At 36.2% G+C, this 20,092-nt stretch overlaps 1 protein-coding gene across 2 annotated transcripts in view; it reads right to left on the reverse strand.

Moving 5' to 3' along the window:
* Nucleotides 1-1,271: 1,271 nt before the first annotated feature.
* JMJD1C (jumonji domain containing 1C) overlaps nucleotides 1,272-20,092 on the reverse strand; it is a 323,818-nt gene continuing 304,997 nt past the window's right edge. For both annotated transcript variants that reach the window (XM_059397500.1, XM_059397498.1), the window contains exons 19-26: nucleotides 17,342-17,510; nucleotides 16,693-16,783; nucleotides 16,085-16,215; nucleotides 15,538-15,660; nucleotides 12,554-12,693; nucleotides 10,861-11,037; nucleotides 2,509-2,640; nucleotides 1,272-2,188 (exon numbers count right to left, since the gene is read on the reverse strand). In XM_059397500.1, coding sequence (XP_059253483.1) covers nucleotides 2,099-2,188; nucleotides 2,509-2,640; nucleotides 10,861-11,037; nucleotides 12,554-12,693; nucleotides 15,538-15,660; nucleotides 16,085-16,215; nucleotides 16,693-16,783; nucleotides 17,342-17,510 — 1,053 coding nt within the window. In that variant the 3' untranslated portion in view covers nucleotides 1,272-2,098. The remainder of the gene's footprint in view (nucleotides 2,189-2,508; nucleotides 2,641-10,860; nucleotides 11,038-12,553; nucleotides 12,694-15,537; nucleotides 15,661-16,084; nucleotides 16,216-16,692; nucleotides 16,784-17,341; nucleotides 17,511-20,092) is intronic.

A 20,092-nucleotide genomic window follows, 5' to 3' on the forward strand; every position in this document is an offset into this window, starting at 1 on the left:
GTCAGATGTTTTTAGTAAGCACTATAGTTCATTCATCCTACCTGCCTCACCACGAATTACGTCACTAGCATGAAGTTCAGACCACGCATAGAATCAAATACTCTTATCAGATGAGTCTCCTTTGAAAGAAGCCACACTGCCTTAGTTTAGCTATTCTGTAGGGTTTGTAGTATGGTGAAAAAGGTGGCTCAAACAAGAGCCAAAGAAGCAAAACCATTTGGAAGAAAATCAGCGTAAGCCTCTGGGTTCTTGGTAGACTTTAGGGGACGAGCAGACAGTCTACTCCAGTATTATTATCTTGGGCTTGAAATTAATTTCACCACAAAATTAAATAGGACTTTTGAAAGTGTTAAGCAAGAAGTGCCATTTATGCAATGAAACATGTTTTGAAAAACATTAAAAAGTCAAAAACTTACAGAAGATTCACATAATCATTTTAACTGTGCCTCAGCCCAGTTTTTCTACCCAAGTAGTCATCATCCCTCCCATTAACCCTTATGCCACATGGGGCATTAATGTGAAATGTAACTGCTCACATTCCTGGCTGAATCCTGCCTGAGTGGAAGGTGATATAATAAATAGTTCACATGGAGCTAAAAATGGTAGATATAAACAACAGGATAAAAACCAAGCAACTTGAAAGGTCACAACTTGGGCTACTTACTTTTTCTTTTAAACTGTTCTTTTAGATGAAGATGAAAGGCTGTCCCCTCAATATCCTGCAGGTGTCAGTGGAGAACTACATTATTTCTGGGAGCATTCAGATAGGGCAATGTGAACCTCAAAGTGGCCAACTGGGAACAGCTATTAAAACCAACCAAGACTTCAAAATTAAAACAAATTACCAAGCAGGACTCATATTCAACTGAGGCTGGCTGACGTTAGCCTCTTCCCTACCACTGCTTTCCTGGACTTCTTCCCACCCACAAAACTGTATTATCAGCTATCTCTGCTATGAAAAACACTTACTTGAAATAGATCACATATGCTCATAATCATGGCTTTTTAATTCATTTATGGATTCTTCTTTCAATGAGAAAGTGTTCATAAATAACAAATGGGAGTTACCTGTATTCCTTTCTTTAGCTGGGCCACAGCACAAGTAAGTTGAGACACTTATGATAGCTCATAAAATCTATAGAAAAGCTGGAAACTTATAAGGAGAAATGTTCCAGAAGAGAATGTTATCATAAGAAAATGCAAGCAGTCATTACGACAATGAATCCCCAGTAGTAGGTTAGAAGGAAGAACTCTGGAACAAGCCATTTTCTGATAAAGTCCTTTTAATGGAAAATGTAAAACCCCTTTCAACTTTAATGTACAAAGCCATATGTAACACTTGCACTTTTAACAAATAAAAGCAAGCCAATGTTTTAAAAAAATACATCATTAAATGTATATATGTATATATTTACATAGCATATTAAGTTTAATATTTAGCTTTAAAAGTTCACATAAATTTTACCAAAATGAGACAATTTTAAATAAATTACACCTTTTGAAAATGTTTAATTGTACAGTCAATAGCTTCAACAAAATATTGAAGTGTCCTTATTTAGTATCTACTTTATATACTTCATATTTTACAAATTTTACAATTATTTGGCAGTAATTTTCTGATTATGACATGAATGCTGTGCGATTCAGCAATTTCCCAAATGCAGGCAATAGCTGGTGTTTGTGTCCTATTCTCACAGTAACTGTCTCAATGTAGTGAAAAATATCAGTTATTTTAGTAAACTGTACAAGGTCACATTTACACTTGATCAACAATATAGCATAGAATTTTGTGTTTTGTTTTTTTCAAAAATAAATACATCATTTTAAATCTGGCATTTTCACAAACATCATATACACTATAATACAAAAACAGCTAGGAAGCGCTGCTTTTTAAATTTAGCTTGTTTTCATAACTAACATTGAATCACAGGGGCTGTGACATATGCTATACTGCTGCGGTATCAGTAACAAGTAATTACTACAAAAGAGAATTTCTTGGCACTGATGGTTTTATGAAGCTTAAGTCAATGTGCATACGTAACATCGTTCAAGAGTAAGTGATTCCAGTTCAATGGCCTAAAAACATCAAACTGGACACCTAATTTTCTTCCATGTCCTCTACTTCATCTTCATGTATCTTCAAAGCTCTCACCATTTCCTTGACTGCATGATACAATATATTTTTAACCTGAAAGAGATGTTGGCATTTCTAATCACTTCAGCTGGAGATAAAACTAACAAATGAAAATTGCTATATTAAAAAATTTTTTTTCCTTAATGAAACAAAGCCAAATTCAAGAAAAACAAATGTCATAGTTAAAAATGTTAAACCGCAAGTCAGGATAAGGGTCACTAAAAATCATACAATTAAATGCATATTGTTAACATGTGGTTGCTATTCAATTATGACAAACTAGGCAGTGATTACCCAAGCAGTTCTGCAGGTTTCCTATTTCTGAATTGAAAAGTCATGCAGAGCAGGAACTCGTTAGAAAGTTCGTCTCTTACCTGTAGTTTATCATCATAATTGATTTCCTCCTTCAAAAGTCTCAGTTCCTGTGTTAAGTGAAATGACTGTACAAGATGTTCTGGAGACACAAAGTCTTCAGTTACCTGAATACAGCTGTGAAAATTCTGTACCTATCCCCAAAACAAAAACAGTGAAATTTCAATTTTAGGAGGCAGCACTATCAGAGAACTTATTTTCCCCAAAACATCAAATGCATTTCAAAGCAGAACAGGACTTTATAAATGAAATATTTTTACATAATGAAAAGAACAGAACTTTTCCAGGAATCCTTCAGAGAGGCTGATAATCAGATCCTAAATTATCAGTTTAGTCAAGGTGACTTTTTGGTATTACTTTAGCAACAACAACAAAAAAGCTAACTGGAAGGTATCTGCTTTACCATTTAGTCAAACAATCTGATGTTTGTTGATGCTCCTTTGGCTTTCAGCATTTGGGTCATTTCACTGTTAACTTTTTTTCTTTTAAGACTTTTCTTTCTTTATTTATTTGAGAGAGAGGGGAGGGGCAGAGGGAGGAAGAGAATCTTAGGGAGACTCCCCACAGAGCATGGAACCCAACTTGGGGCTTGATCCCAGGACCCTGAGATCATGACTTGAGTCAAAATTAAGAGTTGGACGCTTAACCGAGTGAGCCATCCAGGTGCCCTTCCCTGTTAACTTTTACAACAGAATGTAGATCAAAGCAAAAGAAACAAAATTTAGTTTGTGAGGAATGGGGATGAAAACTCTAGTTTCAGCTATCTATTGCTCACAACAGTTTTAGAATTACCCTAGGATTTTATTGTGCCTTTCTTTCAAATACTAAAGTATACCTTCAGGCTCCCCTGGCATCAGTACAACTGTTTTTAATAGTTATCCCTCCCCTGACTAAATGGTTTTCGGAAGAAGCCAGTAAACAATCTTATCTGTTGGGGCGCCTGGGTGGCTCAGTGGGTTAAGCTTCTGCGTTTGGATCAGGTCATGATCTCAGGGTCCTGGGATCAAGCCCCACATTGGGCTCTCTGCTCAGCAGGGAGCCTGCTTCCCCCTCTCCTCTGCCTGCCTCTCTGCCTACTTATGATCTCTCTATGTCAAATAAATAAATAAAAATCTTAAAAAAACCCCAAACAGCCTTATCTATTATTTGTACACCATGTACAAATTGACTCAGTACTTCACTATTTCTTGGAATTGTTTTCTATTAATACTTAGTATAATCACACAGAAGGACCGGGCTGATCCAATCTGGATTTTATGACATTTTAGGTTGTCTTCTAGTGGTATGAATGGATACCACAGAATTCCTAGGAAAGGAGAAATAACTGAAAACTAAAGCATTTACACTAATTCTAATTTTTAAAAAAGATTTTATTTGCTTGGGAGAAAGATAAAGGGAGAAGCAGAGGGAGAAGAACAAGCAATCTCCACACTGAGCATGGAGCCTGACACAAGGCCCTGAGATCAGGACCAGAGCTGAAATCAAGAGTTGGACTTTCAACCAACTGAGCCACACAGCCATGCCAACACTAATCCTAATTTTTAGGTTTAGTTGGGAGGTGTGAGAAGAAGACAGTTAAGTGGGGAACAGAGAACAGTGAGAAAAATCTAACAATAGAGTGATGGAATCCAAAGGCACTGAAATTCCTCCTCCGGGCATACTATCTACCTGAACAGCTAGCTGCTCAATCCTGCACATTGTTTAAGTCAAGCGCTGTCCCTCTAATGCTCACCTGATAGCATATTTACGCATTCTCTTGCTTTAATCATTATGATGTTGGTTCCTCTGCAGGATGAACATAGTGATGTCTCACATTTTCAGCGCTACTATACAGTCTCCCTGGATCTTCACTATGTGTCTCTAGAACAGATGCTCTACTTCACAGAGCAGGAAACTATGGATAAGAAGTTCAGTGCCTGTTCCAAGAAAAATCAGCCAACAAATGGCAAGCCAACAGGAGCCCAGCTTCTGTAACATCTTGTCTAACAGATGCTTTATGGTCCTATATTAACTCAGTCACACCAGCATAGTTTCCAAATGTCCTGTCTTGTTATGTCTTTCACTTCTGTGAATATGCTGTGGGGATTAAGTCCTTCAAAAGTTCTGGCATGTACCTTTCTTTGAGCATGTCTAGTTCTACTGTTTTATAATTTGTCTCTTCATCGATATCCTAATTTTGTTCATATGTTACCTTCCTGATTTTCTTCACCAATTTCCTTTAACTCTCTGAGTACATTTAAGACAGTTGGAATACAGTCTATGTCTAGTAAGTCCAGTGTCTTTGCTTCCTCAGGGACAGTTTCTGCTGATCATTATCCCTTTTTGCTGAAAGCTGGACACAGGAACATTATAATGTGGTCACTGGAAATCAGATTCTCTCTACCTCACTGTTGCTGCTGATTATTGGACAAGGGTGTAGCCATCCATTTCTTGTTACTTTCCCACACTATTCTTGCAAAGGCTGTGTTCCTTGTTGGGTATGATCACTGAAGTCTGTTCCGCTATCTCAGTGGTCAGAGATTTCCTTAAATGCCCCAAATCAGCTGCCCTTTTCTTCACGGAACAGTCTCCCAACTGATGTTAATTTGGATTTGATTCCAGAGTTCTAAAAAAGTTGATTCTGTCAGTTTTTGCCAGTTCATGGTTGTTTTAAGTAAATCACTTTCAGAACTGTGACTTTTATTAGTGCTTAAAAAGGGTATTATGCTTTCTAATGACCTCAACCTGATAATATTTTGCTTAAAGGCTTACAGGTCAGTTTGAAGAGACAGGGTTCAGTCTTAAAAGTAGAACCCATTTGAACTTCCCATTCCACTAATTCCTTTTTTTGGCTATCTTTGATTCATTTACATTTCACTTCTTTGACAGACTCTTATTCATACTTGCCTGTGGGATCAACTGTAATCATAAATAGGTAGTGTTAAGAGAATGTGACTCTTGCCATATACATACTGACTTCGGAGAATTTAAGAGTGAAAGATTTTGCTGGAAGTTCTTTTAGCATTATGAATGCAGAAAACTCACAAGTTAGCAATATTATAAACTATGGATGACCAAGCATAATCAATTAAGATAAACAATTAAGGACAAATTTATCCTAAAGATTTTGTGGCTTAAAAAAAAAAAAAAAAGGCTGCTGTTTAAAATGAAGGCCACTGGGGTGCTGCCTGGGTGGTTCAGGCAGTTAAGCATCTGCCTTCGGCTCAGGTCATAATCCCAGGGTCCTAGGATCAGGTCCCACATCGGGCTCCTTGCTCAGTGGGGAGTCTGCTTCTCCCTTTGCCCCTCTCCCTGCTCTCTCTCAAATAAATAAAAATCTTTAAAATGAATGAATGAATGAATAAATAAACAAATAAAATGAAGGCCACTGAGGACATCAGGGTACTAGAGTTAAGACAAAGTAAATCCTGGAGGTCAGGGTCCACCTGCTCCATCTGGTGATATACTGGGGTTCCACAGATTCACTCATGTTTGCCAAGAGAAGATTAGCCTGCCACTGTTCTTAATATATGGAGGGTTGTGGCTAGGATACTTTCCCTCAGTGTGGCTTCTCAAAGTGCTCACGGGTGACAAACCAAAGAATAAAATGTATCATATCTGGTCAAAACCATTTTTTGATAGATGCCTTGTGTTTGTAAGGACTTTCCATCTAATGGTTTTTGAAGTGTGATCCTCAGAGAGTATTGTAAGCATCACCTGGGGACTTGTTAGAAATGTAAAATTTCAGGTCGCTCCCGCAGACCCATTGAATCAGAAGTTCTGGGGGTAGGGTCCAGCAATCTGTTTTATCAAATCTTCTAGGAAATCCTGATGTATGCCAACACACGAGAAATACTTACTTAGACTTTGGGTTTACTTTAAGGACTACCTATAGTCTATTGGAAGTGAAGTCATCAATGAAAAGCTTTCAGGACCTCTAAAGTCTAAGTAAGTTGTAAATAATTACATCTCAAATGCAAGTTAATATTGTGAACATAAGAGTTCGTACTTCCTTTTAATTCTCTCTCAAAACCACATTATCATCACTTCTGAGTCATGGACAACATCCTTTCAAAAGAGTACAAATAACCATGCTGTCATTATCACACCACATAAGGAAAAGACAGAAATTTTTGTGCTTATAGCTGGCAATTCTATGCCAAAATATGCAGCAGAGTGGTCTTGGAACACTCAGCAAGTTAGTAGCAGAGCTCAGAATAGAATTTGCCAATCTAGGTTATACATGCTGTATTTAAGTATAACATCTTTTATACTCTAGAAATGAAATTTGCTCTCTAGAATCTAAGTGATATTTCTATATATCTCAAAAGAAAGCACGTCTTCCTATATACTTACGTATACAGTCGTAACTGGAAGTTAGATTCCAACCTAAGTAAACTTTTTGAAGGGGCCAGAAGACACATGAAGAGGCCAAAATTTACATGTTTGTACAAAGAGCACAATACATATAAATTATGTAAAGTTGTAACTTTGTTTTTATCTGTATTTGTGCAAAAATATGTTGTGTATAAGAACATATTTTCAGGCTGTCAGGACTTACAAATATTTAAGTGCATTATTCTAAACATGGGAAAGAGCAATGAAAAACCCATAAAACTCTGTCCTCATGAACTTTAAATTCCAGGTGGGGATTAAAAGACAATAAACAAGGTAAACAAATTATGAATAATATTAGAAGGTGATGATTGAAATAGGAAATAAAGCAGGGAAGATGACAGGGAACTGGGAGACACAATTTGCAATTTGCACTTTAAAACTAGGGCGTTAAGGAAGACCTCACTGAGGAAGGTGACATATGAGCAAATAAACCTTTAAAGAATGTGAAGAAGCAATCAGAGATCTCTTATAGAGATCTGAAAAAAGAATTCCAGGCCAAAGGATTAGCAAGCACAGTGGCCCTGGGGAGGAAACTTGCATGGTGTATTTGAAAACCAAAGAGAGGGCAGGGTGGCCAAAGAGAAGTAAGAAGGAGGGAAACTGGGAAGAAAGGTAATGAAGAAAGGCAGTGAGACTCGAACAGGATAAAAATACAGATCATTCAGGACCTTGTGAAGCTTTGAGCAGAATTATGTGAACTAAACTTTTTAACATGATTGCTATGCCTACTATTTTGAGAAAACATGGCTCTCTACCCACAAAAAAGCAACAGCAGAGAGACATGTACATGGCATGGAATCTCTGGTAAACACTGACGGCTTCTGCAGGAGGGCAACTGGAGGCAAAGGTGAGGAAGAGACTGAATTTTTACTGTGAAGCCTATTGTACCACTTAGATTCTTTTTTTAAAATTAACATGTAATGTATTATTTGCCCCAGGGGTAGAGGTCTCTAAAATCATCAGGTTTACACATTTCACAGGACTCACCATAGCACATACCCTCCCCAATGTCCATATATACTACTTAGATCCTTAAAAATTGTATCACTTTATTACATTTCTTTTTTTTTTTTTTTAAGATTTTATTTATTTATTTGACAGAGATCACAAGCAGGTAGAGAGGCAGGCGGGGGTAGGGGGAGCAGGTTCCTTGCTGAGCAGAGAGCCTGATGAGGGGGCTCAATCCCAGGACTCTGGGATCATGATCCCTGAGCTGAAGGCAGAGGGTTAACCCACTGAGGCACCCAGGGGCCCCTTACATTTCAAAATAAAAATTGAGACAGCATAAAACAACTAAACTATCCATACTCCCCCAAAAATGGAACCTTGGTACATACTTTGCACAATGTATAAAAATTAACTAAAAATGGATTATGGGTCTAAATTTAAGACTAACCACAATAAAGCTTTTAAAAGAAAATGTAAGAGAAAATGTTTACTATCTTGGGCTGGGCAGCAATTTTGGATATACAACAATAAAAGTACGATACATAAAAGAAAAAACTAATCACCTGAACTTCATCAGAATTAAAATACCTCTCTTTGGAAGATATCATTAAGAAAATTTAAGGACAAGCCACAGATTAGGAGAATATATTTGCAAAGTATATATTAGATAAAGGGCTTATAAAGTATTGTAGTTAATACTCGAAACTCAGAAAAAAGAAAATACAACTGGAAAAATGTATAAAATATTTGAACACACAGATTTACCAACATAGATATATGGATGGCAAATAAATACATGATAAGATGCTAGACATACTTAGTTATTAAGAAAAAGTAACTTAAATTAAACCTACAATGTGATACCAATGCACGCTTATTCAAATGTTTAAAAACAAAAACTGACAATAAGCAGAGGAAATGGAACTCACATATACTACTTTGGGGAATAGAAAATGGTACAATCACTTTGGATAACCACCTGACAGTTTCTTACAAAGTTAATCATACATTTATTTTATGATCAGGAAATTCCATCACTTATTGTTTATCAAAATGAAATGAAAATCGATGTTCACAGAAAAACCTATATGCAAATTTTTTGGTGGCTTTACTTATTATTTGTCTCAAGCTGGAAAACACCCAAATGTTCTTCAGTTGGTGAATGGGTTAAGAAATTGTTACATTTGTATAATGAACAACTACCCAGCAATACAAAGGATCCAGGGGCGCCTGGGTGGCTCAGTGGGTTAAGCCTCTGCCTTCGGCTAAGGTCATGATCTCAGGGTCCTGGGATGGAGCCCTGCATCAGGCTCTCTGCTCAGCTAGGAACCTGCTTCCTCCTCTCTCTCTGCCTGCCTCTCTACCTACTTGTGATCTCTCTCTGTCCGTTAAATAAATAAAATCTTTATTTAAAAAAAAAAAAAAAAGGATCCAAGTAATGGTATGTACAAAAACATGGATGAATCTCAGAAGTATTATATGTTGAAAGTCAGAACTATAGGAGGAAAACTAAGTAGTTGTAGGAATGTCAGATGAGAGATGAATAAAAAAAGGCAGGAGGGAATTTTTAGGAGTAATGTAAGTGTTTGGTATTTTGTTGTGTTGTTACCTAACTATACAGTTCTCCAAACTTAAAGAACTGCACTCTAAAATTATACCTCAATTTTAAAACTGCACTGTCCAGTTTAACTTTAAGAAAATAAATATTGGGTAAGTTAAATATAAAAGGATTTTCAAGGGAACCTGTCTTATATTATCAAAAAATTCTTTCTATTTACAAAGCAGTACAAAATGTACTATTCTCCTAAATAGGCTACTCCATTGAGGGTGTTTTACATTTTGATACAGATTAGCTCTTTTCTGATAAGAGACTAGAAGGCAAAAAAAATGGTATGCGGGAACTTGAATTATTAATGATACAATATCTCTGAAATGATCAGGTAAGACCATGGGACAATAAAACAATTTAACATAAATAATGCATTAAACTTAGTATAATTAACACATTTTTTCCTCTAGGAAGTTATTGTCATGAAACAGGTATATTTATTATGATGTCTGTATTTTACTGTCATAAATGCTATTTGATATCTAAGAATGATAAATCTAACCCTGAGCTTGACATGTTAAAAACTAAGCAAATATGATCACTTAAAGAATATTTGTGCTATTACATAATGGTGTGACAATGCTACACAGGCAATAATTGCATATATAGTTATATAAAATGTGGAAAACATTCCTTGGTTTAAAAAAAAAAAGGATACACACCTGATACATCTCAACTATCATGTGGTAGAAGAGGTGGGGAACCAACTCTGAGGGTAACTAGCTTTCGTGGTTCTTGGATTTCCTGGGCACACTCTGCTACTATGAGGGCTAAGCTGGTGTGTGGTAGCTCTAGTCTATTTATCAAAATCCACTGTATGCTTTTAATCCAATCCTCCATGCCCATTATCTATTCTATGCCTTTTTTCCAGGTCCACAGAGTCAAGCCACAGAAACAAAGATAATGTGTTTATTATACTTCTTAAAATTTGTGGATCAATAGCTATAAAAATTACATTATCATCTTTCTTTGGACACACTATTGCTATGTTAGCAAACAAGGCAGGAGTTACACTAAAAGCCTGAGTTATGGAACGTTCTAGCCAACACTTCATTCTGCTCAGTTTGGTGCCTAGAAAATGTGTGATCTCAGGTCTTAATACTTAAGTGTTAAGTCTCTCTACTGAGAACTAAATATATAGTATGTCTCTTTTTCCTCCTTAAAAAGTCTTAAAAAAAAAAAAAAAAAGATTTCGATCCACTAAGTGGAAACAATATAAATATGGAAATCTGGCTCACGTTGAACCAATTTAAGTTCTCAAAGCATTTAATCGTGTCAGCTCTTTAAGCAATGGAAAGTTATGTTTGTGGTTTCTTAATGAAAGCAAACTGGGTGCAGGTCATTCTCTTACTTATCAGGACTTCCTTTTCAAAATCGGTTCCTTCAGTAATAGATGCGTGAAGAATAAGTTCCTGTGTACCTGATGAAGGGCTCCTGCTGGTAAAACAATGGCGTCACCAAGGAACTGAATGAGAGTCCAGGTCCTAACTCCATACTCCTCAAGAAGTCTCTGGCGCAGCTTTTTGTTCACGTACCAACTTTGGTCACGTATTGGATCATGTTCTGGGAGAACTTCAATGCCTTGTTCTTTTGAAATCTGTAGTATGAATTAAAATGAAAATATACACTTCAATTTTAAGTAAGGGAAATGGTAAATTCTGTTCAGATAAATTCCAATTTTCTTTGCAATAATCATCTTTTGTTCTTAGAATCTCATGGAATGATACATGTGCTTAAGTTAAATAAAATAATATTCTATGACAATTTGAAAAGCCAAGGGATATTAAAACAATACTGCACACTGAGATCGTGTTAATAAATGGGCTGTTAATAATGGGTGCCTGGGTGGCTCAGTCAATTAAGATCTGCCTTCGGCTCAGGTCTTGATCCCAGGGTTCTGGGATCAAGCCCCACATCAAGCTTCCTGGCTCAGCAGGAAGCCTGCTTCTCCCTCTCCCACTCCAACTCCCCCTGCTTGTATTCCCTCTCTTGAGGTCTCTCTGTGTGTCAAATAAGTAAGTAAATAAATAAAATCTTAAAAAAGAATAAAAAAGTAAAGTGAATCATACTACCACCTTCTCACCTCTTTCATCCACCATGAAGTTTCCATCCATTTGGTTTCTTCTTTATAATTGTTTCAACAGTATAGCACAGAGATTAGGAAAAGCTTAGCTTAGTAGCTTTTTTTTGTCAAAAGCCAAACTATCCTGTATGAACTTGAACATTTCCTGATCTTGCTTTTTTTTTTTTTAAATTTAAGTACAAAGATAAACATCTTTATATTGCTAACCCTCTAATCTCTGACAAATCAATTTCAAGGGACCCTTTTACTAAACCAGTGAATTAACCATTCTGCTTTAGAAAGCAAAATTTATAACATTTTAAGTTAAAATACTGGTAGGTATTGAGATGAGACAAGAGGTACAGAGCTACAGCTCCTTTACTTCATACTGAACAGAGACAAACCTTAAGTCTATTCTCAAAGAAAATGCAGTATTAATGAGAAAAGCAGCAATGATGGCCCCTTGAGAGAAATGCCTGTAATTGCATATTTAACAAATATTTGAGCAAAGGATTGAACTAATCATTCTAAATTAATGTGTTTCATTCAGTGTTTAACAACTAAATTAAGGTATGATTACTCAAAATTTCAGTCTATTCAAATAAGTGTAACATTCAAATAAGTGTAACAGAGCAATTGATGTGGTTAGGAGCAGAATTACTGCCTGTGTCAACAGCCAAACTATTAATAAAAAAAAGATCCTAGCTTCTTTAGATGTTTCTATGACATGTTTTTATATCCTATAATTTTCACCACTTTTCAATAAGGGTAACCTCTGACTCATCAACAGATTAGTTCGTTATATAAGATAGGGGAGCACTAGCAACTGAGAAGAAGTTGCCATTCAAAGACCTCAACATGAAAAGGGCTTTAAAAGGAGCAAGAGAAAGGAGCTTTTGACTTACAACAATAGTAAGCAGTTCCCTCCTCTTTTGAAGTAAAAATTACCTAATGATCCTATATTCCTGAATGCCAAATTAAGTTACATTAAAAATTACTAAGTCCTTGGCTCAAGGTAAAGAGATAAACTATGTGCGACCTAAATTTATACCTTCTGAAGAAATTCCCTTATCTTGTCAATGTCTTTCCCTGCATAAATATGCCACAGAGCACCAGGTATTTCACTTGAGTCCTTCAATCGTTTTCTTAAAATGTCATCCAAATCTTCCTCCTCAAATTTCTTGAGTATTCCTGAAACATAGGAGAATATTTTCAAATTGGTCATTAAAGACCACCAGAAAGCCAAGTATCCTAGAATTGATCTATGGGAGCAGAACAGTGCCAGACTAGATCAGGACTCTTAGTTAAAGAGGAAGTAAACCCAGTTAAACTGTTACAGAACAGAAAACAGTGACCATGCATAACAAGGGACAGAGTAACGGTAACTTTCCCAGATCATTTGTCTTCTGCAAACCAAGGACCAAGAGACTAAAAACCCAAGGGTTTCTAAATCAAATTTTACCAACTTTCTTCCTGTCCTAAGGGGGTGGTCGTAACAGTGATCTGTACTCATACACCATTTCTGAACTTAAACAAGACTTTCATGGCTACTACTAACTACTTAGTAAGGTAGGCAAGGATCATAACCTCTATTTTATTTTGGGGGCTGGTGGGGGGGGGCAGGCAGGGAGAAGAAGAGAGAGAATGCTAAGCAGGCAAGCACCAGCTCAGTGTGGAGCCTGATTCGGGGCTCAATCTCATGACCCTGAGATTATGACCTGAGCGGATCATGACCTGAGTGTAGTTGGTGCCCCAACTACAGCGAACATTTTAAAGAAAGGTTCTTTTCAGAGTAAATTTATTGCTTGCTACAAAGAATACATGAAATGTTTCCTAATTTTTAACAGTAGATTCTTCCTTATGTTTAAAGTCGATTGCAAAGATTTCTTTATTTAGTCATTTATTCTTTATTCAGTAGGTCCTGAGATCAGGAACCCCATCAGACCCCCTGCTCAGCAGGGAGTCTGCTTCTTTCTCTTGCTCTGCTCCTCTCCCTGCTCATGATCTCTTTCTTGCAAAATAAATGTACAAAATCAAGAAAAAAAAAGGAGGAGGGGGATAATTGGGGTAGGGAAAACCTTTTTCATTTTTTTTTTTTTTGAAGATTTTATTTGCTTATTTGACACACACAGAGAGAAAGAGAGAGATCACAAGTAAGCAGAGAGGCAGACAGAGAGAGGGGGGAAGCAAGCTCCCTACTGAGCAGAGCCCCTGATGCAGGCCTCAATCCCTAGGGACCCCCGAGACCATGACCTGAGCTGAAAGCAGAGGCTTAACCCACTAAGCCACCAGGTGTTCCGAAAGCTTTTTAAAAATAAGGCCTCTAGGGGGAGGGAGATGACATTGAGCCACACTTTGAAGCGATTTACCAGGGAGACAGATAGGTAGGTAGAGGAAAAAGCATATGCTTTAAATAAGCAGGTGTTTCTTCAGGTTTTAGGCATTTACCCTAAAACACTCTCTTGGTGATCATCTATAAAGAGTGGCAAAAGCTTCAGATAAAGACAGCCATAGGATTACAATGATGAAATGTTTTCTTAAAAGACAAAATACTATACTTATAAATGAGGGATGGGCGGTGAGCAGGAACAAGGATGAATAATAAAGGCTCAGCATTTGAGGACATGAAAGATTAGTAGAGGAGAAAAGCAGGTATAAATTCTGTATTATAGAACAAATGCTAAAGGGGTTGATTTGAAAAAAGTGCAATGAGGCACAGAAGAGATAATGAACTCTGTGGAGTCACAAGCTTTGAAAAGATAATCTGAACCACAAGTCATACTTTCTGTATTAGAGACAGGACTACAACCCAAGTGTACCTGACTCTCAAATCCTTGGGAGTGGAGGAAGTGAAGTTTATCGATTATAATAAATGTTAATTTAGGAAGCTGAAAAACAGTATAAAAATGAGTTTCTAGTTTGGGGGGAATTCAGGTTGTGTTTTATGGAAGCTGTCAAATATACAGAAAAGTAGAGTGAATACTATAGGAACCCCCATGTCCTCAGCACCTAGTCACTAAGCTTTAGATACCTCCTTCACTCCAGATACAGAGCTGGTTATGTACATGGTGGCTGAGTCATGTATAGAATTTCAGATAAAGTACATGTAAACTAGAAAGGTAGGAAAAAAATTCTCTGACTCTAGGAAAGCCTGGGAATCTATAAGGGTAGTTAAGAACTAGGGGAGTAGTATCACAGAAGCCAAGGGCAGTATCTGAAGAAGAGGCAGTGATTGACAGTACATTTATTTCAGAAGGGCAAGCATTAAGACAACCAGAAAGAAACCACTGAAACCACTTATCCAATTGTGAATGTTGGTGAGGGCTGCTGTAAGTAATTTCAGTGGGGCAGCAGGTCTAAGGCCAACGTGCATAGAACTGAAATGTGAGTAAGAGCTGACAAAAGACAGCAAAGAATTTGTTAGAAAGGCTGGAGCTACAGGATGGTGGCAAGGAAGACGAGATTTGAAAGTTTTCTTCTGAACAGTCTAGAGTGTACTTCTACTCTGAAGAAAATAACCAGCAGAGAGGAAAAGTTTAAAGACCTATTTACATAGAAGGGGATAGCAGATGGAACAAGGTTTTGGAAAGAAAACTAGAGGATGGAATCTAAAACCTCTACAATGGATAGAAAAGCTTCAATCTACTTTGGAGAAAATATCCCTTCTCTGATAGTAGAGGGGAAAACATGAACGTCTGAGGCACAAACCAAATCTTAATCCTCCTCAGAACCCCAGGACCCAGTTTCTATTCTCCAGTAAAGTATTTATAAGTAAGCTTAACAGTTTATTTCAACAAACAGAACATTTAAAGATAGGAAAGGAACAAATAAAAATACTCATTTTTAAAATTAAATTTGTTTTATTGAAAAAAGGTAAATCAAGCACTGTTAAAGATTAGAATATCCCTATATCCACTGCAATTCTTTCTGCAATCTTTGCTGTTTACTCAGAGGCTGACATTCTAGATAATAAATCCTAGTGTGTATGGTTATTCGGTTTCATCGCAAAGACCATTATTGTTCAAGTTTCTTTACCTGCTTTTGAGAGAATGCCATTTCCTTTTGCTATGCCAACATAGACTAGAATATTGACAACATCAGAAACTTCAACGTGGAGATTTGTTGTTCCTATGTCATGATCTTTAGCAGCCGCTACACCTGTGTATAAAATTTTATAAAATTTTATTTGACTGAAAACATATTCTAGATATTCCCCCTAAAGTCAGCTCTACGAGGAAAATTTGTTAATTGTAATTTCAGCTTTAGTTTCCTTGTTCCAAAGCCTGCTCCCCAAGAGCCACAATCCAAGAAATTTCCATAAAAATCAAATTACTAGAAAATGTAAATATTTTGCAAGAATTGTACTTGCAAGAATTAGCAAGTACTTAACTATATTGAGTTATTAACTCAAATAACTCAGTTATTAACTATACTGGCTATTAATTTCTAATATAGTGATGACTTCAATGGATTACTAAAAAATGGATTTGATAGAGCCTAAAAATCACTAGTCGATTTATCTTTGGCAGAAGTTAAAATGTCATATAATTCCAAGTATACAGAAATGCAAATATATACCTACCATAGGCACTGCACAACCTGGGTCCTAGATCAGGGCGTACAAAAAATCCTGGCAAATGAGAGGCCAAGTTGAATTTTCCTTCTGGACTACAATATTCTGGCAATGGTAGGCTTTTTAAAAGATCTTCGTATCTGAAGAATAACAACATTGACTTCATCTGAATACAGATTAACTTTCTTGGGTGCCTTCATATACAAATTTTCAAATACAAATTTTCAGGTTGTTTAAACTTTTCCTTAAGGATTCTGCCAATTAACACTTCCCTTGACTTCATTTAGTTTAAATGAATGCCTAACACAAGGACAAGCACAGAACAGAAGTGACACGGAATTCTGAACTGCAATTCTTTCTCTAAACATAGCAAATTAAAAGCATCAAGAGAAGGAAGGTCATAAACAGTACCCAGCATCCTTTGATAATAGCATGTTTTCCTTTACTGACCTAACATAAAGACGTTATCCTGCTGAGAACAGAGATTGGGTTTTGTTCTTAATTGGCAAGGAAAATGCCTGAAATAAAATCAGTAGTTCCTTATCCTACTTCTGGGGATAATCTCAGACAATTTAAAAAACTCAAGAGTTAAAATAAAAAGTTTTAAAAATATATACCTTGCTGGCATCATAGTCTTGAAGTCTTCTCCTGAAGGGCAATCTTTCAGTTTTAAAACAACTGTTTCTCCATTTTTCGTTTTTTGTCGTTCTATAAAGAATGCAGTTTATTATTAAAAGGTAATTTCTGCCTTTTAATTTTTCCTAAAGTTTGGAATGAATGACTTGATTATTGTACAGTATGTATTTAATGAATGCTTGCTTACTGAGTTTAATTTCTTATGTACTTACATAGTATTAGGACTTTTATTCCTTATGCATTTAGGTATTTGTATATTGCAAAAATATCCTTTAAAAATCTGTTTACAAATGTTATTGAAACTAGTCTTATTACATTTTTACTTTTAATTTTCTAAGTGTTTTACATAACATATGGGGTTTAACATCAAAGGTTTATGGGGTTGCTGAAAATATTCCCCATATGATACAAGTAAACATGATATAAATAACTTATTTATGGTCAAAGGATATTAGGGGTAGAACCAAGGAATAAGACCTAGTCTCTTGTTTCCAAGTATTTGTCTCTTCTTTATTAGCCAAAGTAATATAGACGTTTCAAAGATTAAAAATCTGTTAAGTCATGTTTGCAATTTATAATTTTGGGGGGCTATGTTTCAGAAAGCAGTGAAACAAACAAAAAACAACATACTTGAAACTTCTTCAAAACCATCCCAGAATTCCTTAACATTGGCATTTGAAATAATGCTGTCTTTGCAGTTCAGGAGATCAGCTTGGTGGTCTCCAAAATCAAGACTAATTGACTCCGCCTTCCACAAGCTAATGTTCATTTTCTTATGCACACCAGAAACCACTGCAGGCTTATAAATAAATAAATAGATAGATCGAGAAGTTAAAAGGTATATGAACACTTCCAAAATTCGATTTTATACACATGTACAACAAACAGGTAACATGTTAAGTTTTAGGACTAATGAGACTAATGACAAATTGTGAAAATAAAAGGGACTTCTGAAAATAGTCCCTGACCTGAAAAGATACACATTAATATACTGTCAATGAGAATAGGTAAAGAGAGAATGCCATGTAAATACACTGCCATTTTTTAAAAAATTAAAATTAACATGTAGTAAATTTTCAGGAACAAAGTCTTAAAGGGCTACCCTAAAAATTTCAGTTCTAGGTAGTATAAATATGAATTTTGGGCTGCATTATTTATAGACTAATTTTTGAAGATAGAACATAACCTACTTATATATCTTTATGTGTGATATATATAAAAAGATTTTAACAACATACATATAGTCCTTGAGATTAAAACATAATTTGTATTACTTAAAACACATACACACGTTCTTTACCTCCAGAAGGATCATGATAAATAAAAATATTACACAATAAGGCAAAACATTAAATTTCAAGCTTAATGGCTGACTCCCTGAAAGTAAATCTTTCCTTTGAAATCAGATGAATTTGAATTCCCTCAAGGCTATCTAACCCAAAAACTAAAAACTGAAGATTTAAAGCTTCTAAAACTCCAATGCTGATGTAAAAAGACCTCTACAACAATCTGATATACTATCTCCAAGGTTCTCGGTTTTTTAAAAATTCCATTAGAAGCAAAAGTCTGGGATATAGAAAACAGAGAAAGTTGTGACTTGAGATTCTCTTGTAAAATACGGCATATATTAAGTGTTCTTAAACTTCATTAAGGTAATTTTATTTCGGGAACTATAGAGCAGAATACCCTAGCTAAGGTTCTTATCGCAAAAGATCTCTCAATAAGAAAAGAAAAACAACAAAATTACCTTAAATCTGGTTAACGGCTTACATGGGGGACCACTCCATTAAACTTCCCTTCAACAGGCTAATAATACATCCAACTATTAAAAATAGGCTCAGCAATTAATTAACTATCGTTGGCAATTCAGCTATTAATTCCCAGTCCCTATTGTGGCTATCCAGCCCTGATGCCACTCTTCCTAACAGTAAATCATATTGTTAAAAAAAAAAAAAATGAGGGGCAAGTTAGCTAGTGTATTAGAATATTCTCAAGCAGAATTCGTAGGCTACCATCATCATCATCATCTTCTCAAAATACTAGAAACCTTCCTATTTTGATTCCTTGCCTATACCCTTATTTTCCTTGAATTCAACTTCCAGTCTGCTTTTGCTATCAATTATTTTAATATGTCAATTTGACTCATCAATTACTATCTTCTACAGGATAAAATTCAAACTCCTCAGTGTAATATACAAAGGCCCCTCATAATCATAACTCTAACTACCATTTCTTACCATTCTCCCACATAACTCTTTTATCTATATTCCAAACAAAACTATTTAACAGTTCCCCAAGCACCTGATGCTCTTGTTTATTTCCAACCTCTTGTTCACATACAGAAAAATTTCACTTAACCCTTGAGGCATCAATTCAGACTACCATTTCTGAATTAGTACTCTAGCCTAGTCATTGCCTCTTTTGGGTTTTTACAGCACTTTAACAAAGTTCTCAGAGTATTTAACATACTTATTAAAATATTTATGTGACAGCTCAAGCACATAACAAATCAACTAGTCTAAATTATGACCTGCCAATGGCATCAGGGCTTCAAGGGGAGCCAACCAGAACACAAAGAAGAAGAAGAAGAAGAAGAAGAAGAACAGGAGGAGGAAGAAGAAAAAGGAAAAAAAAAAGCTAAATATTGGGGTGCCAGGGTGGCTCAGACACTGGGCATCTGCCTTTGGCTCGGGTCATGATCCCAGGGTCCTGGGATTGAGCCTCACATTGGGCTCCCTGCTTCTCCCTCTCCCACTCTCCCTGCTTGTGTTCCCTCTCTCACTGTGTGTGTGTGTCTCTCTCTCTCGCTCTGTGTCAAATAAATAAACAAATAAAATCTTTAAAAAAAAAAAAGAAAAGCAAAATATTGTGTATGTGCAAAACATATGTATGAAATTTTTTTTTTAAGATTTTATTTATTATTTATTTGCCAGAGACAGAGGGAGAGAGAGCGAGCGAGCACAGGCAGACAAAGAGGCAGGCAGAGGCAGAGGGAGAAGCAGGCTCCCTGCCGAGCAAGGAGCCCGATGTGGGACTCGATCCCAGGACGCTGGGATCATGACCTGAGCCGAAGGCAGCTGCTCAACCAACTGAGCCACCCAGGCGTCCCATATGTATGAATTTTTTCTGGGGAGAAAGGAACCAAGTTTTCTTCACACTGTGAAAAGGATTAGTGACCTAAAAAGATTAAGAACCACTGCACTAAAATAATTTATTCATCTTACTTGTTTTTATATGACTTAATTTTTATATCCTTAATGGCCAGCACAAAGGCCAGATTTTATGAGGAGCTCAATAACTACCTGTAGAATGAATAAAGTAAAATAAAATTGGAAACGATGTTTTCCAGAAAGAAAAGGACAACATAAATACTAAATTATG

This window comes from Mustela nigripes, chromosome 4, assembly GCF_022355385.1.
Source record: "Mustela nigripes isolate SB6536 chromosome 4, MUSNIG.SB6536, whole genome shotgun sequence".
Lineage (NCBI taxonomy): Eukaryota > Metazoa > Chordata > Mammalia > Carnivora > Mustelidae > Mustela > Mustela nigripes.